Source organism: Somniosus microcephalus, chromosome 3 (assembly GCF_052327205.1).
Source record: "Somniosus microcephalus isolate GS21.2 chromosome 3, FLI_Smic_1.0, whole genome shotgun sequence".
In the NCBI taxonomy this organism is placed as follows: domain Eukaryota; kingdom Metazoa; phylum Chordata; class Chondrichthyes; order Squaliformes; family Somniosidae; genus Somniosus; species Somniosus microcephalus.
Genome location: NC_140989.1, coordinates 305,998,776 through 306,024,399, shown reverse-complemented (window position 1 = coordinate 306,024,399; position 25,624 = coordinate 305,998,776). Strand labels below are relative to the sequence as shown.

The following is a 25,624-nucleotide window of genomic DNA, read 5'->3' as shown; positions in this document are numbered from 1 at the left end:
AGTAAAAGAAATGTTTAGTGTCTATTAAGGCAACATCTATTTGGGTATTAAATTTTAAATGTGTTTACTTTTGACTTCAGCTCTATGGTAACCTCAGATACCGCTGGGAAACATTAAGTGGAACACAGCTAAAGAAAAGGGTCATGAGGTCACCTACCCTATAAAGCTCATGTAAAATGAGGGTAGAGGCCATTGATTATAGCAGTGATGCAACACTCAGCTTTCAAATAAAAGGCTAGTTATAAATGGTTATAGTGGAGGGATGTAATCACTGGGAAATGATTTGGAGTCTACTGCAGTTCAGTACCACTGTGCTTGGCAAATAGATCAGATCCTGAAGCATCAGCAGGTTTTAAGAAAGTTGTATTAAAGTGTATATGCAATATATGTGTGATGTATCACAGGGGAATACATAGAGGGTATCAGAGTGTAGGGTTGAGATGACATTTGAAATGGTGAGAGCTAAACTCAAGGCGGCAGATCTTGACTTTGTGCGATAGTGTAAGACGGGTGATAGCGAGTCGGCAGCCAGTTTTACATCTCTTCTGATTTTTATTTCTAATGACTTCAATGGTAATAGACATCAGGAGAGATGTAAGATGGACTGCCGATTCACTATCACCTGTTTTATACTATCGCACAAAATTAAGATCTACCCCCATTTGTCGGATTCTAGTACTTCTCTCAAATTTCCCTATTTGCGATTGAAGTTGAGAGCATCAGTTATACCTTTTTTGCAATGTTGCTTTTTAACTGTGTAATTGCTAGTACGGGACAAGTTAAGACCAGTTTGTGAAAACTCTTGCAGCCTTTCATTTTGCATCAAACAGCAGGAATATTGCTGAGTTTAATCAGATACTTCAGAAGAGCGCTCTTCAATCGCCCCCCAACAGCCCTTCCACTTCGCCCGGCACCTTCCCGTGCAAGCGCAGGAGATGCAACACTTACCCTTTTACCTCCTCCCTTCCCACTGTCCAGGGCCCCAAACACCACTTCCAGGTGAAACAGCGATTTACTTGTACTTCTTGCAATTTAGTATATTGTATTCACTGCTCACGATGCGGTCTCCTCTACACTGGGGAGACCAAATGCAGATTGGGTGGCCGCTTTGTGGAACACCTCCATTCAGTCCATAAGGATGACCCTGAGCTTCCAGTCGCCTTTCACTTTAATTTTCCGCTCCACTCCCACTCTGACCTCTCTCTCCTTGGCCTCTTACACTGTTCCAATGAAGCTCAACGTAAGCTCAAGGAACAGCACCTCATCTTTCGATTAGGCACTTTACAGCCTTCTGGACTCAACATTGAGTTCAACAATTTCAGACTGTAACCCCTGCCCCCATTTTTCAGGCAGCTGATGATGATTCTGCCATCCCCATTTGCAACATTTAACTACTTCTACCTCCTACCTTAGCACAGACTATTCCTTCAATTCCTTCCTCCCCTCTTTCCCTGTCTCTGCACCTGCTTAAAATCTGTTACATCTCTCACCTTTTCCAGTTCTTATGAAGGGTCACAGACCTGAAACGTTAACTCTGTTTCTCTCTCCACGGACGCTGCCTGGCCTGCTGAGTGCTTCCAGCATTTTCTTTTGTTACTTCAGAAGAGCAGGCGGCTACAATAATTCTGAGATACAGCGGAGCATTGAAGCAACTTTCACAGCACAATTTCACCTTGTGCCAAATCATGGAAGAATCCTCCAGTGTGGCTTTCACCTGGTGATGGCGGGGAGGATAATGAGCAGGAGAGGTGGGAGGTCCAAAATCACTGGAAGAGGACTACCCTGATTAGGCAATGCCCCAGGGATATGCTGTGCCACCAAAGAGTGAGCTGTCTGCAGCCCACAAAGCAACAGTGCCTTAGGAGGGAGGAAGCAACTTAGTGAATTGACTGTCACAAAGCTCTGGCCAAAGTTGCTATGCAAATTAAACAGAATTAAACAAGTAACAATTCCAGTATTTGAATATGTTGACCTGGACTTTCCTCCAAATGACCACCCTTTTTGGGGCGATAACCAGAGTAAAATGGGTTCTTATGTTACCAAAAAAACTGCACCTGAATTGTTCTCCCCCAAAAAAGCGCAGGTTCTCTCTAAGACCTGCTGGAACCCCGATCCACCTCATGTAAATAGGGTCAAGGGGCATGTCTAACCCTTTGAGGAACATAGGAACAGGAGTAGGCCATTTAGCCCCTCGAGCCTGTTCTGCCATTCAGTGAGATCATGGCTGATCTGTGACCTAATTCCATATACCTGCCTTTGCCCCATATCCCTTAATACCTTTGGTTAACAAAAATCTATCAATCTCATAGTTAAAATTAACAATCGACCGAGCCTCAATTGACGTTTGCAAATGAGAGTTCCAAACTTCTACCACCCTTTGTGTGTTGAAGTGTTTTCTAATTTCACTCCTGAAAGGTCTGGCTCTAATTTTTAGACTATGCCCCCTAGTCCCAGACTCCCCAACCAGTGGAAATAGTTTTCTCTCTATCTACCCTATCAGTTCCCCTTAATATCTTGAAAACTTCGATCAAATCACCCCATAACCTTCTAAGTTCTAGGGAATACAAACCCTAGTTTGTGTAATCTCTCCTCGTAATTTAACCCTTGGAGTCCAGGTATCATTCTGGTAAGCTTATGCTGCACACCCTCCAAAGCCAATATATCCTTCCTAAGGTGTGGTGCCCAGAACTGCTCACAGTACTCCAGATGTGGTCTAACCAGGGTTTTGTACAGCTGTAGCATAACTTCTACCCCCTTGTATTCTAGTCCTCTAGATATAAAGGCCAGCATTCCATTAGCCTTTTTGATTATTTTCTGTACCGGTCCATGACATTTTAATGATCTATGTACAGTCTTTTTGGACCTCCACTGTTTCTAGTACATTTCTAGCCCATTCTGACCCATTGTCCCCAAGTGGAGGTAGGAGCTGAAGGAACATATCCATAAGGTGGATATCACATTGAGGTGGTCATTTTGTTTGCTGCTACTGAAGGTTGGTGTTTCTTTGCCTGAATTTCAATTTCTTTAGTACTTTGAAGGTTCAGTTAGGACTTTTTCTGCTAGTTTCACAGCTCTGTTCAGAAATCATTGGGGACATGGATTCCCTTATAAGAATCCTTTTATTCATATGCTATGAAGAGGAGGAAGATGAAGAGGTGGAAGAGGCTGGATTAGAGGCACTTTGAATCAGGTATCACAAAAGGCATATATTCCCTATGTGCTGGAGTCTACAGACCAAGAAGTTGTTACTTAGACTTTTCTGATCATTGGTACCTCACAATGTTGTGCTTGCCCCCAGAGGTTATTGGGGAATTATGTCAACTGCTGGCTAAAGATCTACAGTCCACTTTCAGCAGGAGATTAGCATTGTCTATACCAGTCAAGGTCACCACTGCCTTGAATTTCTTTGTGGCTGGACACTCACCTTCCCTTCCAAACTCAGTTCTTTATTCTCATTAGTGCTTTAGTGCTTCACCCAGTAACAACCCTTCTGACTCACTAATTACTTCCTCCCCAGTGGATGTCTCTGAGCTGGTGTTTGAGTGAGGAAGATACCATATTGGAATTGGTGCTGAATGGTGGTAGCTGAGGCTCTGGTTATGATCTCTCTAGAAGTTCTTGGGTGGACATTGCTAAATTGCCCCTATGATGTAAAATGCAGAAGAGCTTGTTTAGCTCTGCACACAGTGACATTCCCCCTTGAAGAAATAGTGACTGAGTGTAAGGGCATTGTAAATCTTTGAGAAAGTAAAAAGAGCTGATACTACCCAGGATGAGCATTTTCCCGCTTTTACCAAACTTCTGTTGCCACCTTGCCTCCATCTCCCACAGGTCCTTCTGTCTGTCCGCCTATGATTTCAAGTGCTTTCTGCTCATGCAGACTCAACTTTTTCAGTGATGGTGCTCCTCCTGGTTGCATTTCTCTGGTGCTGGTTATTGATGAGCTTTTACTTTGGAAGGAAAGAACTGAATGTTCAAGGTATTTCAGTGTTATAGACGCGTTCCCCCATATGAGCACATGCATCCTGTGACCATGAGAGGTGGAGGGTGCATTGTAAATTTAAATGGAGTGTCCTTGAAGATGAGCAAAAGCCCTTGTGGCAGGCAATGTGAGCTGTCAGATTGGTTTTGAGTAAAGGTAGTGTTTTCAGGGGTTCCCTTTGCACAAGAGAGTTTCCTTAACCGTTAGGTGCTGAGAGAAAAAGAGTATGATAGATAAGGAGATGAGTGAAGGCCATATGAGTAGTAGAGGATGTGGCTTGGCAAGAGTACCTTGACTTGCCTTGACTAGCTTTAAGAGATCATTCAACCTGTTCCTGCATGATGTGGCAGTTCTTGAAGTGGTTACAGAGACAGTTTTTGCTGCCTTCCTCCGTACAGCCTGAAATACTTGAAAAAATTCATTAATTTCATCTTTGTGGTGCCTTAGAAGCACTTCCTTTCCAAGCTTCTAGTTAATATTTGCAAAGCTACAGAGTGTAATGTGTTAGCCATCTGGTACTTGTTATGGTGTGCACTTATGGCTTGTTCTGCTACTTCACTTATATTTGCTGGTCTTACATTTGCGCTTTTCTTTAGGTCTGACAACTTTTTCTGGATATACTTCCAGCTGTGGTGGGCACTAGACATAGAGTTAACCTTCTCCATCATGTTCTCCCAGTCCCCTTGGGCTATTGGAGTGCCCTTCCTTCCTGTACATGACATTTCTGTGCTCTATCACACCCTATGCACATAAATGTGGAAACTTGTATCTTCAAAGCAAGCTTTCTCTGCCTTCCCATGTGTTCCACTGATGATTGCTTTCTCTGCTCTTTTAACAGGCAGTTTTGCAGATACTACAGATGTAAGATGCATGCATGTGTTAGATTCTTAAAATACCTTGGCCCTAAAATTCCACAGGGACATAGTCCTGGCACTGAAGGTGAGATCATGCCCGTTAGTGCCCTCCAGTGCTGACCTCATTGGTATATGTAAGGTCGGAGGAGAACGCCTATTTAGAATGGGGCTGCTGGGTGCATCAAGTTAACAGGAAATATGACATTTCTGCAAGAACTACAGGTAGTGTCAAAGCCCCTCTGGAAGCACTTAAAGTAAGTAATAAGAAAATACTTTCTGGAAGTTTTTGGGGCCCCAACACATTTCCATGACCAAGGCCCTTCATGGTCGTCCACGGTTACACCAGTTTGGAGGTTGGTACTCCATTTCTCACTCTGTGTACCAGCCTCCATATTTTTGCCAGGTTCCTGTAAGGAAAAGGACCTGGGAATCTCTAGCATTGGGAAGCCCCAGCCCAAGCCCCAGCTTCAGTCTCAGCCTCAGCCTCTCCTCCTCTGCCATGGGCGCCCTTGTAAGGGACGAATGGCGAATACGGGAAGCTTGGGCTGGGGCCAGGTGTATCCGAGGTGTAGCCTGTTTCCCGGCCCTTCTGCTGTACTCCCACCAGTGTTGCAGCAGGAATGTGCCAGAAAGGTTGTAGAATTTTGGTCCCATGTTTAACTCCCAAGCAATTGTTTTTTTTGCATTATGGGAAGTATGTGCTCATTGGCCTATCACTTACACAGCCATTATAACAAATCTTCTTTTACTCCTAACACATTGCTGAAAATCAGGTGGGCATAACAGTGTGATATAAAACCAAGCTCTTGCACATTCTGCATGTTGAGAAGAATTTCAGACCCTTTTGTTAACTTTTTAATGCACGCCAGCTAGGCTATGTTATTCTTTATACAATCTAAGAACTGTTTTCTCCCTCCCTTGAAGGTGCTGACTTGCTGGAAGTTAGTAGCCCTTCAGTATCTCACCCAAGTGCCTATTCTTCATTATGCTCCCAGATTGTGAGTGTCACGTTTATGGGGGGCAGGGATTAACTGATAGAAATAGTGACAGGAATCTCCCAGAGTATTTTCATCTTCACAATTAAGGATTAAGAAAAAAACTTGGACTGAAGCAAGTTGGGGTTCCAATTAATTCCAGGCCTTTTCTAATGTTGGGCAAAAGTGAAGCAAATTTTTATCAGATTGACAGGTTCATAAAGCTGGCATTTCATATAGATATAGAATATTTGAGACTAAACTTGAGAGAAGAACTGGGGCCAACATCACCTAAGAATCCGTCAACTTCTTGACTTTACGGACCAATATTTTTTGTAATAGCTTTTTCTGTCTCCAGCCCAGTTCATTTGTGCAAGTGTTTCTGCCACTGTTTGGAAACAATTATACTTGTCATAGCAACAATCAAAACTTAAAAAGAAACATAGTTTAAAAAATACTTAAAAGAAAGGAATTGTTAATAATACATTTTTATTGGCAATGGTTTTAAGAACCTGTTTTTCAACAAGTCCCGATCAGCAAACACGTTAGCACGTTATTTAAATGCAATCAGTGACCACATTTAAAGTCAATAAATGTTGCTGCTGTCAGGCCACCAATGCCATTGTTTTTCAGTCTGGCGGCAACAGTGGGAAATCTGGTTAAATGCAGGAAAAGCGTGATTGCCATTGATCTTAATGAGGGCGGAGCTATGATCATTTCCTTCTAATTTTTTCCGGCAAGGGTAACAGCAGCGTGGCAAAAAAGTCGCAGGAAAATATGGAACGGCCTAATTAATGGTGTAAGTCATTCACAGGGTCTCTACTCTGTAGATGTGCCATTGGAGCATTTTCAAAGAGAAAACTGCTCCTTGGGATTGTGGTCTTAACACAGTGAGCAACATGCTATAGAGCTATTCCTGCTCTAACTCCCAGTTTACTCATAAATCTACTGCTGTGTGCAGCTGTATTGTGAGGAAATACAAGTTTGTCATATTACATTTGCCACCACATTATATGGGTGGAAATACTTTGCCTCTGGTAATATTTTTGTATAGTATGAACAAATCCAAGCTGACTTCATTGCAGAAGTGGTTTCCCAGTGAAAGTGGTGCCAGGTGGGATATGCTATTCAAAGTCCAGGGCTGTAGAATGCTCCAATCTGGTACGTTGAATAATTTGTGCCACCTGTGGCCATTTTTTTAAACCGAGAAACCTATGCAATAAAGTCAGCACACAAACAGAAAGAAAGCAAAGTGTCACCACTGGTGTGTACTAAAAGAAGTAATGTTCGCTCTGAACACTGGGCAGAGGTTTTGCTCTTTGATCAAAACAGTGATTGTTACTTTTTAACTACATTGAGGTTCTAGTGAAATTTGCAGCACAGATACAGAATATATGTATGTGCGGAGCCTCATGGATTTGTCTTGGGGTGAAGTAGTGGGGTTGATTTAGCTCCAAAACGACACCACTGGGGGTGATTGGAGATTGGAACCAAGTCAATCCTTACTCAGACATACACAGTAATCTGATACCTTAGCTAAGCAGATCCACAGGGCATTGTTGATGATCAAGTGGTCAGTTTGGCTTATTAATGAGGCATGGAGGAATAAACTTGGGATTAGGGACTGGGATTCTTTCCATCTGCTTCCAGGTAGCCCGGCAAGCTAATGCCCTACTGGGATTCTAGCTGAACAAGCTGTAGGAAGCGTATCCAGTCCTGATGTTGGTAAACTGTGGTTGTAGCTAATTAAACTCCAGTGGTTGCGTGGGGGTTGATAAGCCATGGTTCTTACCAACTTGCACACATAGGGAGAGAGTGTGTATGCCATGTCAAGCAAATGGAAAGTGTACTTATGTGGATTATGTTGGGTACTGCCCGACTGAGATCAGATAATTCAGCATAAACTAGAATCAAACCTGGAATCTTCGAGTCTATGTAGATAAATACCACACCATACAGTGCATTCAACCAATAATACCATTGAAGGAGCCTATGGAGTCATAGAGTAAATGCCTTGAGAGTTTGTGATTAGGAAATTGAATTTGTCTTAAAAATATTTGATGATTATACAATACTCATGTTATTATTGGTTTGAACAAAGAAACTAAAAGTATGCAGCAAAAATATTATAAACCAATATTCTACTCACCTCCATTATGGCTCTACTTGTAATAATTACACTAGCACTGCCTGAAAGGGTAGTGGAAGCAGATTCAATAGTAACATTCAAAAAGGAATGAGTTATATACTTGAAAAGGAAAAATTTGCAGGCCTATTGGGAAAGAGCAGGGTAGTGGAACTAATTGAATAACTCTTTCAAAGAGCCGGGCACGACGGGCCGAATGACCTCCTTCTGTGGTGTAAGATTCTATGATCCCTTTGAAGGTAACAGCTTTATCCTGTGAATCCAAATACCTTCGTGCTATTGTAAAGCACTGAGTAAGCTGTCGATATATCGTGAGCGGAGGCTTGGTAATTAGAACAAGGAATAGCTGGGTCTGGATTTCATAGTCAAGTGAAAGCTACATAGGAACTGGAACTGCATTTTCTGTTATAATTAAAGGCTCAGGTTCAGTAGAATCTGCATGTTTTAAACAGATTCAGATGTACTGAATACTTTAAAAGAAGGAGTCACCTTTTTAAAAAAAATGATAAATGTCAATAGTTTCCTTGCATTAAGCAAATCCGTCTGTCCAGGGTTCTGAGCCAGTTGTGGAGCAACACAGCTTGTAAATTGGAATTTTTCACCATGTGGGTGGGGACATTTTTGCTTTCTTTCTGCTTCCCTGCTGACTTTGTTGTAGACTGAATTCCCCAGTAAACACATTATTCAAGGTACAGTACTTGACTGCAGCAATATTTGACAAAGTAGCACCTTGGGTAATGAATCCCACTTGGTCTAACTATCACCAGAAAGCCACCATCCACAGTGAAGATGGACAGAATAAAGTAAATCGTAATAAGATGTTGGCACGCATGGTCCTGAGCCATGCAAACCAGGAAGATCCCAGTTCTGATCTCAGTTTGTGCTGCGTTAGCTGGAGTGGCAGTAAGGGCATAACAATTCAGCAGAGAACCCATAATCTAGAAAGGGGAACGGCCAGTCAGGTTCATTCTTCTGGTCGCAATCCAGTGACTCTTGCTGGGAAGTGAACTTGTGTGGACAGAGGAAATATTCTACCCCCCCGCCCCCCCCAAGGTGAGATCAGGTTTGGTTGTGATATCTTCCATGGTTGACTGTCCAGGCAACACTTACTATCTAGGTTCTAAGTTCATAGACTGATTAGGCCGAATGGCCTGGAATCAAAAACACAATTTCTAAGTTTGTGGATGACACCAAATTGGGGGTGGTGGGGGTTGGCTGGGGGGGGATAGTCAATACTGAGGAGGATTGCAACAAATTACAAGAAGACATTAATAAGCTTACAGATTGGGCATATAACTGGCAAATGAATTTCAATATAGATAAGCGTGAGGTATTACATTTTGGTAAGAAAAGTAAGAGGTCACATATTACTTGGAAAATAAGAATCTAAATGGGATAGAGGAGCAAAGGGATCGGGGAGTAAAAATACACAAATCACTAGAAGTAGCGACACAGGTTAATTATGGCTATATAAAAAGCAAACCAAGCACTTGGGTTTATTTCTAGAGGGATAGAATTGAAAAGTTATGCTCACTTTGTATCGAACCTTAGTTAGACCACACTTGAAGTATGGTGTACATTTCTGGTCGCCATATTATAAAAAGGATATAATGGCACTGGAGAGAGTGCAAAAAAGATTTACAAGGATAATACCAGAACTGCAGGTTATACCTACCAGGAAAGGATGAACAGGCTGGGTCGCTTTTCTCTTGAAAAAGGAAGGCTAAGGGGCAATGTTCCCTTTAAGCCGTGCGGCCACACAATGCTCTGCAGCTCCCGCACAGCCGGCTCACCGGCTTTTAAATAGGAAAAACTGCGCATGCGCGGTATTTTGAATGGGCCGCACAGCCCCTTAAAGAGGTCGCGCACCCAAAAAAAAAATTAAAGGGAACATTGCTAAGGGGTGATCTAATAGAGGTCTTTAACATTATGAAAGGTTTTGATAGAGCAGACACAGAGAGAGTGTTTCCACTTGTGGGGAAGAGTAAAACTAGAGGCCATTAATATAAGATAGTCACCACAAAATCAAACAGGGAATTCAGAAGAAATTTCTTTACCCAGAGAGTGGTGAGAATGTGGAACTCGCTACCACAGGGAGTGGTTGAAGCGAATAGTATAGATGCATTTAAAGAGAGGCCAGATAAGCATATGAAGTAGAAGGGAATAGAGGGTTATGCTGATAGATTTAGATGTGGAAAGACGGGAGGAGGCTCGGGTGGGGCATAAACGTTGGCATGAACTGGTTGGGCCGAATGGCCTATTTCTGTGGCATACATCCTATGTAATCCTATGTATGTGAAGAGTAACCACTTGGGTGTGGTACTAGAAGGATGCCAGTGCTTGGGCCTGTGGGGCTACATCGTAGCAAAAAAGTACCTTCAATAGAGGAGTGGAAAATAATTGGAGATAAAGCGAAGTATAAAATAAAATGTCACTGTTACATTTTATAAGTCTTTTCTAAACCTTCGTACACCAGATTTTTCAGTTCCTATATTTAGATCATGCTGGCAAATGAGTACCAACTCTCTGTACCTTTGAGAATATTTCCACTAACCATGATATCCAGGTGAGCTTTCAGTAACATGCCTCTACTAATGAGCAGAATAATCTTTTTGTTAATTATTTTACCTACTGGAATTAACCAATAGCTCAATGGGATCTTTCATGCTCTTGGGAAGTAGAGTATCACAACATCAGACTAAGTTTAGGTTTAAACTATTAAGCAAGTTTACTTAACAAAAGAAGAACGGTAACATAAAAGAATATATTTACAGTAGAAATTATAATATTTAGCTCCTCAAAGGGAAAATTATTAAAAGTCACAACCTAAATGCTAAGCTACTTTTCGTAGATAACTTTTATATACACAGGCCTTGAAATTCCTCGGGGGTTCTACGGATCTCAAATGTAAAACTGGTGGCATTCCCAAAGAAACAGTGCTGGTTGTTTCCTTGGGGGTTGGGGGGGGGGCGGTTGAGCCACTCTTACCGAAGTTATGGCAGGAGATCGGGAGAACCTATGCAGAATTTTTAGGCCATAGTGTTTTTTTATTTCTTACCACTCCAGGGATCGTGGTGGTTGCTTGGGTTGCAATCCCAACAGTTACACTGGAATTGTGTTTGGTGGTGCCCTCCAATGCGAACCTTGCCAGACTTTCCAGGGTCAGTGAGAAGGCAACTCATTTACATGGAACAGGCTGGCACAAGAGCCACTAAGGGTACATCTCTGGTCCCCGCCTGCTCATGACTGTAGGAGACTCTGGCACCCTTCCCCCACCCCATACCCTGTGCTTCCTCTTAGTGCCCTGTTGTGAAAAGACTACACGATAACATCAACAAGTTCCATCCCACCATCAAACTCACCATGGACTACTCCTCAGAATCAGTCTCATTCCTGGACACACGAATCTCCATCAAAGACGGACACCTCAGCACTTCACTCTACCGCAAGCCCACGGACAACCTCACGATGCTTCACTTCTCCAACTTCCACCCTAACCACGTTAAAGAAGCCATCCCCTATGGACAAGCCCTGCGAATACACAGGATCTGCTCAGAAGAGGAGGAACACGATGGACACCTACAGACACTGAAAGACGCCCTTGTAAGAACGGGATATGACGCTCGACTCGTCGATCGACAGTTCCGACGGGCCACAGCGAAAAATCGCATAGACCTCCTCAGAAGACAAACACGGGACACAACCAACAGAGTACCCTTCGTCGTCCAGTACTTCCCCGGAGCGGAGAAACTACGCCATGTCCTTCGCAGCCTTCAACATGTCATCGATGATGACGAACACCTCGCTAAGGCCATCCCCACGCCTGCACTACTCGCTTTCAAACAGCCGCCTAACCTCAAACAGACCATCGTTCGCAGCAAATTACCCAGCTTTCAGGAGAACAGCGACCACGACACCACACAACCCTGCCACAGCAACCTCTGCAAGACATGCCAGATCATCAACACAGATACCATCATCACACGTGAGGACACCACCCACCAGGTACATGGTACATACTCATGTGACTCGGCCAACGTTGTCTACCTCATACGTTGCAGGAAAGGATGCCCCGGAGCATGGTACATCGGCGAGACCATGCAGACACTGCGACAACGGATGAACGGACACCGCGCAACAATCACCAGGCAGGAGTGTTCCCTCCCAGTCGGGGAACACTTCAGCAGTCAAGGACATTCAGCCTCCGATCTTCGGGTAAGCATTCTCCAAGGTGGCCTTCGAGACACACGACAACGCGAAATCGTTGAGCAGAAACTGATATCCAAGTTCCGCACCCATGAGGACGGCCTCAACCGAGATCTTGGGTTCATGTCACGCTACATGTAACCCCACCTGATGCAGGGTCATCCAGACTCGAGTCGACATTGGCTTGTTCTCTCTACACAGATGCGGCCGGACCTGCTGTGATTTCCAGCCAAAAAAAATGTTTTTTGTCTGTTTTTTTGTTTTTCATACAGACCCCAGCATCTGCAATATTTGACCCCTTGTGACCCCACCTCATTGTTCTTTGATGTAATGTTTCCCTGACTGACCTGTTTGGACACCATTCACACCTTTGACTGCTGTGATTATCTCTCTGCCGAGGTGTGATAAATGGCAGTTGGAAAGGTTACCTGTAAACATCTGACATGATTCTCTGACTATATAAGCTGTGTCTTTATGCATTTCTCCACTTCACCTGAAGAAGGAGCAGCGCTCCGAAAGCTTGTGATTTCAAATAAAGCTGTTGGACTATAACCTGGTGTTGTGTGACTTCTTACATTAGTGCCCTGTGTAAGGGGGCTGATCTGTACAAAAGGTTTTTTTAAGTTGCTTGCCTGACCTGGACCCCATTGGTGTACATACAGAGGTTATGCCCTTTTACAAGGCAACCTAGAAACAGAGGAGGCCCGCTGCAGCCTGGTCTCTGCCATTTTCTTGGGGGTTCTGCTGGTCTCCCTCTCAAAGTTATGACGAGACCAATGCACACCAGTGGAACCACCCCCCCCCCACCGAGGGAGTTTGAGTTGTTTGTCTCTTGGAAGTTCCAAACCGACTCTCAAATTGGAACAGCTTCAGTTTAATAAATATCCCAGTTACTTCCTGAATTTCAATAACTGTCGACCAGAATTGAACAAAATTTCACAGTCTGTTTTAAAGTAGCTTGGCTCCTTCTCAAGCTTTTCAGATAAATGATGAAATATTTGTATCAAGTTAAGCTTGGGGAAAGATTTTGACTAGTTCTGTTTTTTTAACTCCTTGGGGGAGAAATTGAGTCACGCTCCCTTTGGGGCACTAACTTCGCCGGGGCGCTACTGGAAGCGCACCCGCAGCCGAAATTGAGTGGTAGCGCCCCAAGAGGGAAGCGGGGCACTACTGGAAGCGCCCCGCCTCCCTCTTGGGGCACTGCGAGGGAACATGGGTGCTGCGGCACATCGTGCTGCGGTGTTGCAGGCCTTCCTCCCCTTAAAGGAGAGGGGCCTTGCGCAGCGCGTCCCGGGGCCCAGCTGGGCCACCGGGGATCGGAGTGCCGGCAAAAGAGCCCGGCGCTCAAGAGAAGTGCCGGGCACATGGAGCGTAGCTGGCACTCCGCGGTGGGGGGGGGCAGGTCAGGAGGCCGGGGACAGCAGCGGAGGCAGGTGCTGGCAGGCGGCCAGCAGAAAAATGGCCGCCCGCTACCTCGCCTTTAAATAGCGCCGCCCCGGCCACAGGTAGGCCCCCCGACCCTGTCGGACATAGCGTCTGGCGGTAAGTCAGGGGGCGCTATCGAAGATCGCGGCCAGGGTGTGAGCGGGGCGCTGCGCACGGCAATGCTGTCATCGCCGGCGCTGCAGGGTACTAACGGTTACCGCCACCGCTAACCTCCCACTGAATTTCGCAGAAGACGTTGGCGGCGCCGCGCCCGGGCGCTAGTTGCTTTGCACCCCGTTAACGGGAGGTGCAAAGCAAACAAATTTTTCCCCCGTGACCATGAAAGAAACCTCTACAAATCTGAAACAAGACAGAACAACTTATTTTTTTGTCACCACCAATGATGTGGAGACTGGCAATGTTGCAAGTCAGATCATGTGGTTTCACTGTTCTGAAGCATATACCACCACTCTGGAGCAGTATGGATCGATGCAGCAAACCTCTGATGGCCTTCTGTTGGATATGCATCCATATTGTATAATTATCTAGGAGATTGAGGAGCTAGATATGTGATTAAGCTCTGAAGTTGAAGGTGGTCCTAGAAGGCTTGCAGACCAGACCATACTCTCAGAATTGACTTCACAAATGCAGAATATATAGGTCTTGTTCAGATCCCAGAAAGAACCAAATCTCTGGAGTCCCACAACGCCAGCACAAGTGTGGCAGAACAAAACCCTTGTCTGCCAACACCGATGGTCATAGACATTGTCCCTAATTGTGGGGACGGGATCATTTGCATGACCAGAGCGGATGTATCATGCCTGCAAAGGTGCTTCACATTACCTACCCTGATATAACCCTGCAAGGCAGAGCACTCCACGGCTACTCTGACTTTGGTGCCTCGATGTTCTTCCAGGCTAAGTTACAGCAACGTCATGAATGCCAGGCCCAACTTTGGAAGCAGCTGACTAAAGTGCCAAAACTCAACTAATGAGGGGGTTTCTTGCTGTCCCCAACCATTGGAGAAGGTTCTTTAGCTTGAAAATGTCTGATTGTGAAAGTATAACTTTTGAACGACTGTTTATGCTGGGTTGCATGTTTGTTGTTTTGTGTGGATTCTGCCCTGTAGAATAAAAGGGACAATCCACAACAGTGACAGTCTCAAACAACATTACCAAACAGATTGTTGAAGTGTAAAGATACTCCTCTCTTGGGTTCCATTCTGATTTGTTTGGTATTTCATCCCTGTTATGCCTTTAAAGGTGCTTCACCTTCATAAAAAAACCTGTTTGTCAAGCCTATTTAGCAATGGGTATAAACTACACACAAGGGATGTAATAGGAAGTGAAAAGGAAAGGAGGGTCTATTTAGTAATGAACAGTGATAAGAGCTGAGGATTAATAGTCACATGGATAAAGTGAAGATTGTGGCAATAAGCAACTAACCTTAAAGAACATCCTGAAGGTCGTTGCTGTGGAAATCTGAGAACATGTTGAGTTGATAAGCTGATAAAATGACTTGGAAAATTGAAACTGAAGTTGCACACCGGTAGCACAGTGAGAAGCTCTAGAAACATCACAGAGTCTCAGGAAACACCAAAGAAACTTTATAAAAATAGAATCCCTCAGTAACAAACTCAAAGGAAAGTATTGTTGGAGGGGAAATTGGGATTTTTAAAAAGCTACTGAAACTTGTCACCTGTGATGACACAAAATGTGCATCAAGGGTCTGAAATTTCAATGGCCCTGAATTTGCGGTCGGAGGCTTCCTGAGGGGAAATGCCTCCGATCCGCAAATAAAATGTCCGTGTACCTGGGGCCTCGGGATCCACGGAGACTCGCGGTCCTGGGCCTCTCCGGGTACCCGCGGGCAGAGGCCCACGTATCTCGGGGCGCAGGCGGTTCGCACGCGCCCCTGGGATCACGTGGGCTGGCCCAACCAATGACAGAAGGGAATTCCCATTCATTCTTATGGGGATTACGGAATCTCAAAAAATATACCTAGACATCAAATAAATAAAAAATTTTAATCACATATTTAAAATGAATTAAAATGGCATTTAATTAAATATTTAAAACAAAAAAATAATTTTTTGAAAAATAAATTTACAGTACATGTTTTACAGGGGCTAAAAATAAACTTACCTAAGTTAACAAGTTTTTAAATGTATAAACTATTGATAAAATGTTATTTTTCTGTTTTTTAAAACTCTTATGCTGGTAAAAGCAAGCTGCTTTTACCAGGAGGCGTAAGAATTTCACGGGCATTCGCTGGGCAGACGTTGGGCAAATAGCTCAACGCTCCGCCCGCGGATGCCCTATTCCCGGGGATGTGGAGGATCTATCGAGAGAATTCTTGACAGATCGCAAGTTCTAGGTTGTATCGCAAGCGCAGCACATACCTAAACCTGGAACTTGCGTGGCCCCTACAGGTGCGTGCGTACCTCATCCGCACCCATAAGGACCGCAAATAATGGCCTGATATGTTTTTAGTGCAAAAGTGATGTACTTCATGCGCGGGGAACTGGAATTTGAGGGAACTGGAATGTGAGGTGTAATTGAGACACCCCAGAGTTGTAGTTTGTGCTGAATCCTTCTCAGTTATTGGCATTGAGGATGGATTAGGACTTTGCTGTGGCCCTTGCCATATGTCACAGGTCCTCTGAGATGGTCCTTGGTGCTTCCGTGAATGTGATGGTTATCCAGCATCCTCCTATTTAGAGCAAGATGCCAGCCATGTGAGTCAATAGACTTGGGAGCTATGGGCTGACTCCAGTGGAACTTCTGTTTCTGACTGTCACATCCCTCTTTCATCTCTGACTCTTCTAGCAACATGAGGGTAATGAATGATAGTGACACATATATAGGGAGACTGCAAGGAAGGGTCAGGGGAGCAGGTAGCTTACCTTGGCTGCCCTGGCAAGGTCATTAAATTTCTTCCGGCATTGCAAAGGTGTCCTGGGAGTCAAGGAGGTGGCACTCACTGCCACAGCCACCTCCTTCAAAAAGGGCACGCCTCCAGTCCTTGATTTCAAACTCCATGCCCCTTCTGCTCCATATCTCGGCTAGGAGGATATGCTAGTCTGGATCCCTGAAGTTTGCCATTCATTTCTTCGTCTGGCTGCCATCCTTCTTGCCTGTGTTGCCTGCTTCCACCAGTACACTGCATTTTCCCTTTGAGCAGCAGTGGATTTTAATTCCTTCTGCTTCGTCATGTCTCCGTTTCTCCTCCATGTATCTTCCAGCCTCCAGTCCCACACCCTCAGCTCCCTATAACCCTGCCCACCCCCACATCTGCAATTTATGGTGGTATCAGCTACCTGAAAGTGGACGGAAGTCCCACTCTGCCATTGTTGTGTCATTGGAATTTCAGGACTCAAATCTCTTTTTATACCTTATTAAAGCCAGCATTGAAAAGTATATATATATATTTGACAGTATGGTGGTGTATTCTGGAATAGCGTGCTTGGAAGGTGTACAGATAGGATGTTATAATGAGACCTCTAGTTTGTGAACATTGGGTACAGACAGGATTGGGCCTGTCTCTGACATCCTAATCCCTCCCCTCCAAAACTCGCTGTCTAGGCTCACCCGTGAAGAATAGACACTTGGGTGGTATACGAATCGGTGGTCAGTGCCCAGCATCTTTTGGTGAAGAGAGGAGAAAATTATGTGTGGAGGAAGTGGTTCCTGAATTAAGCTACTTGGAACTCATGTGGGATCTCTACTCAGTTCATTCCTTGCATAACTTTTCACATTATACGTAATATTTTGCCTATTTAAAGTAGAAATACAGCTTCATGGATTGGAGGATAGCTAATGTAACCCCACCATTTAAAAAAGGTGGTAGACAGAAAACAGGGAATTATAGACCGGTAAGTCTGACATCGGTAGTGGGGAAAATGCTAGAGTCCATTATCAAAGGTGTAATAGCAGAGCACTTGGAAAACAGTGACAAGATCAGACAAAGTCAACATGGATTTACAAAAGGTAAATCATGCTTGACTAATCTACTGGAATTTTTTGAGGATGTAACTGGTAGAATAGATAAGGGAGAACCAATGGATGTGGTGTATTTGGACTTTCAGAAGTTTTCGATAAGGTCCCGCATAAGAGATTAGCGTGAAAAGTTAAAGCACACTGGATTGGGGGTAAGGTACTGACTTGGATAGAGAACTGGTTGGCAGACAGGAAGCAAAGAGTTGGAATAAACGGGTCTTTTTCCAAGTGGCAGGCAGTGACTAGTGGGGTACCGCAGGGATCGGTGCTAGGACCCCAGCTATTCACAATATATATAAATGATCTAGACGAGGGAACTAGATATAATACCTCCAAGTTTGCAGACGACACAAAGCTGGGTGGGCGTGTGTGCTGTGAGGAGAATGCAGAGAAATTCCAGTATGATTTGGACAGGTTGGGTGATTGGGCAGATGTATGGCAAATGCAGTATAATGTGGATAAATGCGAGATTATCCACTTCGGTGGCAAAAACAGGAAGGCAGATTATTATCTGAATGGCAATAGATTGGGAAAAGGGGATGTGCAATGAGACCTGGGTGTCCTTGTGCAACAGTCACTGAAGGTAAGCATGCAGGTGCAGCAGGCGGTTAAGAAGGCAAATGGTATGCTGGCCTTCATAGCGAGAGGATTCGAGTACAGGAGCAAGGATGTCTTGCTGCAGTTGTACAGGGCCTTGGTGAGACCACACCTTGAGTATTGTGTGCAATTTTGGTCACCTTATCTGAGGAAGGATGTTCTTGCCATGGAGAGCGTGCAGTGAAGATTCACCAGACTGATACCTGGGATGGCAGGAATGACGTATGAGGAGAGATTGGGTCGATTAGGCTTATATTCGCTAGAGTTTAGAAGAATTAGAGGGGATCTCATTAAAACTTATAAAATTCTAACAGGACTAGACAGACCAAATGCAGGAAGGATGTTCCCGATGGCGGGGGAGTCCAGATCCAGGTGTCACAGTCTAAGGATAAGGGGTAAGCCATTTAGGACTGAGATGAGAAGGAATTTCTTCACCCAGGGAGTGGTGAACCTGTGGAATTCTCTACCACAAAAGAGAGTTGAGGTCAATTCATTAAATATATTCAAGAAGGAGTTAGATATATTTCTTAAGGCTAAAGGGATCAAGGGATATGGGGAGAAAGCAGGGACAGGGTGCTGAATTTGGATGATCAGCCATGATCTCATTAAATGGCAGAACAGGCTCGAGGGGACAAATGGCCTACTCCTGCTCCTATCTTCTATGTTTCTATGTTTCATAATTAAACCCTGTATGGATGTTTCTGTCTCTAAATTGTTGCATGCCCCAAACCCACGCTGTTGTAAATTCCTTCCATTTCCAATTCTTAGTGTTCGTCACAATTGTTTCTGTTTTTGTGTCATTACAGGTCCTCTTTGCTTTAAACCAAACTCTACTGCAACACGAGAGCCTCCGAGCAGGCAGTTTGCAGGCCCCTTACACAACCGAGGACCTCATCAAACACTACAACTGTGGGGACTTGAATGCTGTCATCTTCAATCACGACACATCCCAAGTAAGGAACCGTAGCTGTTATTTTGTTGACATTTTCAATCTTGTCAAAATTATTGCAGAGAAAGGGTCAATTGAGATGGAAAAAAAAAATTTCCAGGTTATTTTAAAAGCTTTATAGCAGCTAATGGCAAGTTTATTATCAAGTATAGAAGGAATGGCTAAATATAGAAGCCTGTCGAATCAGTTTGCATTTTTTTCTGTAACTACTTTGAATTGAATCATAATCTTTTGGCTTATATCAAGCTAGCTCAATGAAGCAAACTCTTGCAAACCATAGGCTGTTGTTGACGTGGCTGCTATGCCCCTAAATGTGCACACGCCATTATAGTTAATGAAACTAATGTGAAGTTGGCACCGGACAAACCCTCAGAAATTTGTTGTTTTTGAATAATATTTACAGGGTTTCAGAAAAATTGGACAACAGCCTAACAAATGTTACATGAGTTAGTGGAGCTCGGCCAAACCAGCGTGGTTTCTGATTAAATTACTGTATGCTCTGGCACTGCACTCTGGCTTTAGTGCTTGCTGTCAGCTGCAATTTAGAAGCACGCCTCAAACCCTTTGAAGACTGTGCAAAATGTTTGTTTCTGTCATTATTTTTTTTATAAGATAAGATTAATTTTTTTTCTTCATGAAAAGTTCGTTAATGGGAACATGGTCTTTTGTAGCTTGTAATTATAAAATGAGTGTTTCTGTTGGACACTCAGACGTGTAGTTCAGCAGACTGCACCAATCCTATTTCTAAAGCTTTTGCTGAGCTCCCAAAAATACACATTTTCTGTAATTTCTCCCCCCACCTCAGCTCATAACTTTATATTAAGCAGCAAATATTTTCTATTTAAGAAGCGGAGGGGAGGGGAAGGAAACCTGGAGAAAACTGTGGCTGAGATGCTGAACGGTTGTGAATAGGAGCTTGTCACTATTTGCTCTGTGTGGTGCAACAGGAATGTCTTCCCCAGAGCTTGCAAGTCAGCTACTGTTCCATGAAAACCCATTGCAACAGCATCTCAATTCTCTCTCTTTCTAAAGAAAGATCTCCTGCTAGTTGCTTTTAGCAACTTGAAAGACTTTACATTTTCAAAAATATTTATACAAGCAAATCATATTCCACTGACATCCTCCTCCCCACTCCATTTCAGGTTTGCAAATTGTTTCCAAAGTAGTTAATGGAAAATGTTAGTGGTTTTAGAGCTTTTTTTTATGATCAGAACTGCCAAGTTTGTATTTTCACAAACTCCAATCTTTTGAATTTATAATGTCATGTTTTCAGCAGTTTTCTGGCCCTCCTTCCTATGCATTTTATTGCACTGTGATCGATTGCAGAGGCTTTTGAATTTTTAAATTAAAATCTTCCTTCCCCACCCCGCCACCATCATCACCGCAACACTGAACACCAAGGACAAACAGGTGCCCCCAATGTCCAGAGTTGCTATGACACAAATGACTGAAAATACATTGGATGAGGTGTTTTCTCTATGTGCATATGTATACGATAGGCCTGTCCATATTATATACCACTGGGCACTGCCTGCAGGAAGTCAGGGGCATGTCAAAATGGTCATGGATCCATTTTTGCCCTCCGCCTACCTCAGTTCCTCTGAAATATTGGTGGAGAGAGATTGGGCAACCTTAGTGATATTGTCTAGAAACTGTGCCTTCGCCAATCATATCTCCACCATCCTTTTATTGTTACCCAAAGGCATTGAGGCCAGCATTAAAATGTGATTCATGAGTTTTCTGCTAAGTCTTACTAACAAAGATACTAATTATAATCTCACTGCTTGCTGTGATTTATTTAAGAGCATAAGCATAAGAAATAGGAGCAGGAGTAGGCCATTCGGCCCTTCGAGTCTGCTCTGCCATTCAATAAGATCATGGCTGATCTTCTACCTCAATTCCACCTTCCAGCACTATCCCCTCATCCCTTTATTCCCAAAAATCTATCGATCTCTGTCTTGAATATACTCAACGATTAAGCATCCACAGCCCTCTGGAGTAGCGAATTATTTGGTATGTGTCAACCATTTAATCTATCATTTTTAGATAAATCAGATCACTACTTTCACTACTGCACTCATGGACTTTTGCTTCTTTTTCCCTCCCAAATGTTGTTTCCCCCTCTGACTCTCTTACCCTAATGGTGCTGGGGGACAGTTCTACAGGCAGTGGCTGCAATCTGGCAACTAGTTGAGTGGACATTTTTCATTAGTGAGCTGAAACAGGGAGTGCTAACAGGCTAATTAACCATGGCAGGGGAGGGAGGATTCAATCACAGCTGAGCCTGACCTTATTCACGCAGGTACACTTTACAGTGGGGATCAGGAGATGGAAAACCATTTCTGATTGATTGTTTTTTCTTTCCCCAGCCAGCAATGCTGAGCCTAGTATCTCTGACATAAGCTCGTTTAACACATACCAGGGATTGAGCGTGGGACTTTCTTATCTACCAGACAGCGTGCTTCCCTCTTGAGCCATGAGGGAGCTTGAACTGACACTTCAGTTTGCTCTGCTAATTTTTTTTTGTTCAATTAATAACATTTATAAAACTGGTAAAATGGAACTCATTTGTGGGGGGGGGTGGTGGGGACGGGAAATCGGGCAGGGTTCCTGCTTGTGTGTCCAGATGTGTGTGTGTTTGTGTGTAAACCTCAGTTGATGACAGGATTAGGCTTGGGTGCAATACCACCACAACCCTGTACCCTCCCCATGCAGATAATCTGCTAAATACCACACTTAAATAATGGCTACTTGGGTAGGGCACCGTACAGTATGGATGCTCCTGGAAGCGTACCACAGTAAAGAATCAACACCAACAGGAGAGAAGGATGGGTCAAAATTGACAAGAAAAACGTCTCCAATTGACAGACAAAGCCAACGTTCAGGGATAACTCTACCACAGTCAGAATGTGTTGTTGTTCCTAGAACAGCTGGGTGACCAGAAGTGGCTGGTGAAAGGATTAAGAGACCAAGGGGAAAAAAATCGGTTGATTAGTGCCTCCCGTTAGCGCCGTAAGAGGGCGCTAACGGGGCGCAAAGCAACTAGCGCCCGGGCGCGACGATGTTTGCGCCGCTCGCGAAATTAACTAGACATTTTGTGGCGGTGCTAAACACTACCGCCACGATCTCCTGTGCCGGCAGATCGTGACGTCAGTCGAGTGCGCAACGCCCCGGTAGCGCCCCGGACCGGATATTGAGTGGTGCCCCCTGCCTCTCCGCCTGCCGCCAGCAACGAAAGGTAGAAGCGAATGTTTTGCAGTCAGGACGGGAATGGCAGCCGCTTCCTGCCTTTTTTTGTCGGTGACATTTTTGCATCATGCATTCTGAGAGAGAGAGAGAGACTTCTGGAGAGATTCAATGCTGTGTGAAGGAGTTTTGGGTACTGAGCAGCACTTTGCAGGTTCATTTTGATTTGACCTTCCTTGCATCAATTTAGAATAGACTATGGGGGCTGCACTCTGAGCCTCTCCATTGTTCTTTCCAGCAGAATTGATGTACAGGTCTCTCCAGGCTGAGATTCAAGGCTGCAATGAGCAGGGTGTGGTTGGAGAGCAAGATCGACCCACCCCTTTAAGAACTGGCTGGCACCAGTGTGTCTGTGTTCCATTGCTGACTGACGTCACATGAGCTTCGCCAGCGCTCTGAGGTAGCGCCTCGCTCCTCGGCATTAGCGCCTTAATAGAGGTGTGTAGCGCCTGATTTAGCGCTCAAATCACCTCCAGGAGTGATAGAAGCCAAGTTTGCAGTCAGAGACGATAATTAGCGACAGGCGCTAAACTTTGCGCCCGGCCGATAATTGCGTCCCAAACGGGGCAATACCGAATTTCTCCCCCCAAAATTTTAAAGACACAGTCACAGCTGATCACTTTAGCAATGAAGTAGTTAAGTACCTAGAGACTGGGGCTTTAAGGTTATTACTGTATGTGGAAAACAGGGAGCCTCATATGTTGATATTTGGCACACGTTAAATGTACACGTGTAGACCGGTACCTTTAGTGGTCCAGAGTGGTGCAGTGTTACTCAAAATATCCTGCAGCTACAGTGACTCTTGGCCACCTTCCATTTATATTTTCATAGCAAGTTATAATGTTAGGCTGGTTTTTTTTCCCTTAGATATTTTCATTTTATTGCAACAATATGATTAATGGGAATATGCACAATTGAGGGCAGGCAGGCAGTCCCTCGGAACCGAGGATGATTTAAATGCACCAGTGAACAGAAATGTTGACAACAATCAATGGTATATATTTAAAATAGTTTCTTTAATGCTGGTCGAGAGGCTGTGTAGTTGGGATTTGTTTTACCAAGAAGAGTAGTGGTGCAGGACCGTGCGTGATAGTTGTTGGAGGGAGTGTCGATTGGTCAGTTTTGTATGGTGAGGGTATCCAACCCTATGGCCCAGTTCTCCATTTCATCCAGCTCATTAGCACTGAACCCTTTAGTTCATCCGTCCTGCTGGGAGAAACAGTTGGCCTGCCAGATTAGGAGAATTTAGAAAAGATCATAGACAGTGAAGACAGCTATCTCAGTAGCAGTACACCCGGTTGACATGTTCCTCCTGCTCCCAGCAGCGCTGCTTTCCTCCAGTTGAGACCTGCAGTCAGCTGGATTCCTTGACTCAAGATTCCTTGGGCAGGGCCCAACTCTAAGAGGAAAGCACATCTGCTGGGAAGCACACGGGCTCCTACTGAGAAAGCTGGCGTCGCTATCCGTGATTTCTTTTTAATTCCCATGACCCCCACCGGAGGTGAATGCTTTTCCTTAATAGTGCTCACCTTACTTCATCAGTTGTTCTCTGCTAGGACTGGAAGAGAGAAAGAGTATTGCCATCAGCACTTGCTTAATCCACCTTGGAGAAACTGACTGACCCATGTTCATACACAGCGAGTCTGAAAATGACAGCACCCCTGTTTCCCCCTTGCCCATAGATTCTCAGACCCTATCTCAGCATACGGCAGGGTTTCTACCATTCCTTCCCACTCTGGTGTACATGTGGTAGCTACTATTGCCGCAGCCTCTAACCCACCCACTCACCTGAGTCCCTAAGCTGCTGTCTCTCCCTGACCAAAGTTGCAAAGGCAAACAGCAGAGAGAGGTAAAAACAGAAGAGAAAGAAGGGAAGAGAAAAACAGAAAATGAAAGAAGAGAACAAAGAAGTAAAAGACTAGAGTGTGTGGCAATGTGGAGGAGAGAGAGAGAGAGACAACGTGAAGGAGCAGAGAGAGAGAGAGAGAGGGGGTTGAAAAGTAGTGAACAGAAGGAAAAAGAGAGGGTTTGGTCCAAGGATTCTACGAGATGTAAAATTGATTGGAGTCAGACATAGCAATTAATCATGATTCTTCCTGACTCAAAGGAATTTAGCGAGACATGGCCCACTCAGTACAGTAGTTGTGTCACAGTGATCCAGCCCAATGATCTTTGTGATTTGGCATCCATTTCTTTACGCCTATCTGTGCAAGGTCTTGGGTAGTTTCATTAGTTTAAGGTACAATACAAATTCCAATTGTTATAGTGTGAATTGTAAACTGTGTGATGCAGCAATAAATAACTTAACTCAAGATTTTAATTTATTCTTTGGATTAATATTGGACTGAATGTTCAGTGTGAAAATGGCCACAATAAAGTTGATGGATTGCTATATGAGACAGGATCCAAGCATTTGGAGTAACTTAACCTTATTATTGCCTTGAACTGACTGCACTGATTGAAGTCTGAATCTTTCCTGGGTGAGTATTCCCCTGCTTACAGACTCCGAACAGTGTCCAGCAGAAGCATAGTTTTGTGGATGATTGTACAGTGGGGGCGTTTGGGTGATTACTGCTTTGTTGGGTAGATCTCCGTAATGAGTGGGATATTGCATAGAAAGTTTTGGTATTGAAACTTGTCCATACTGAGTTACTGCAGCACGTTGTAATGACCATTGCTGGTAACTGTGATATCCCTTGGTGCGGTGCGGTGCGGTGGGGGGGGGTGGTCGGGGGGTGGGGGGGTGATGTGGTTGGTGGGATAGCACTTTTATTTTTTCAATTAATTATTTTAAGTACTGTATGATGGTTTTGTTAATTGGTTTTCCCCATGAGGTAGTGTAACATTAAAGGAGCTTTCATTTAATAGGTAACCACTTAAACATTTATAGCCCATTTAATTGTCTAGAGCTGTGAAAAGGTTACTTTAATGCTTGATGTGCAGGATCAATTACAGTGAAATTGTGTTCCTTCAGAACAAAATCATTCTAAAATGTTATGGAAACATAATGAAACCTTTTAAATTACTCGTCAAAAATACTATGGACACATTTATTGTCAACGGTTTGTCATTTTCTGTCCATAAAGCAACATTTTAAATGACTTGGTTGTCTGACTTATAACCTTGTGCACTGCCAAAGAAATGACTGTTCCGTGGGCTAGATTAGTGCTTTTGGCTTATTGAGCAGAAATGAATGGTACTGTTATAACATGGCGTTCCTTGGAAGGAAAGGTCCTTCTGATGTTTT

The 25,624-nt window shown here is 44.1% G+C and overlaps 1 protein-coding gene across 1 annotated transcript in view; it reads left to right on the top strand.

Annotated features, from left to right (window-relative positions):
• Positions 1-25,624, top strand: part of trabd2b (TraB domain containing 2B) — a 539,596-nt gene that overhangs the window by 225,717 nt on the left and 288,255 nt on the right. Inside the window, exon 3 of the mRNA XM_085982884.1 lies at positions 18,989-19,135. Coding sequence (XP_085839010.1) covers positions 18,989-19,135 — 147 coding nt within the window. The remainder of the gene's footprint in view (positions 1-18,988; positions 19,136-25,624) is intronic.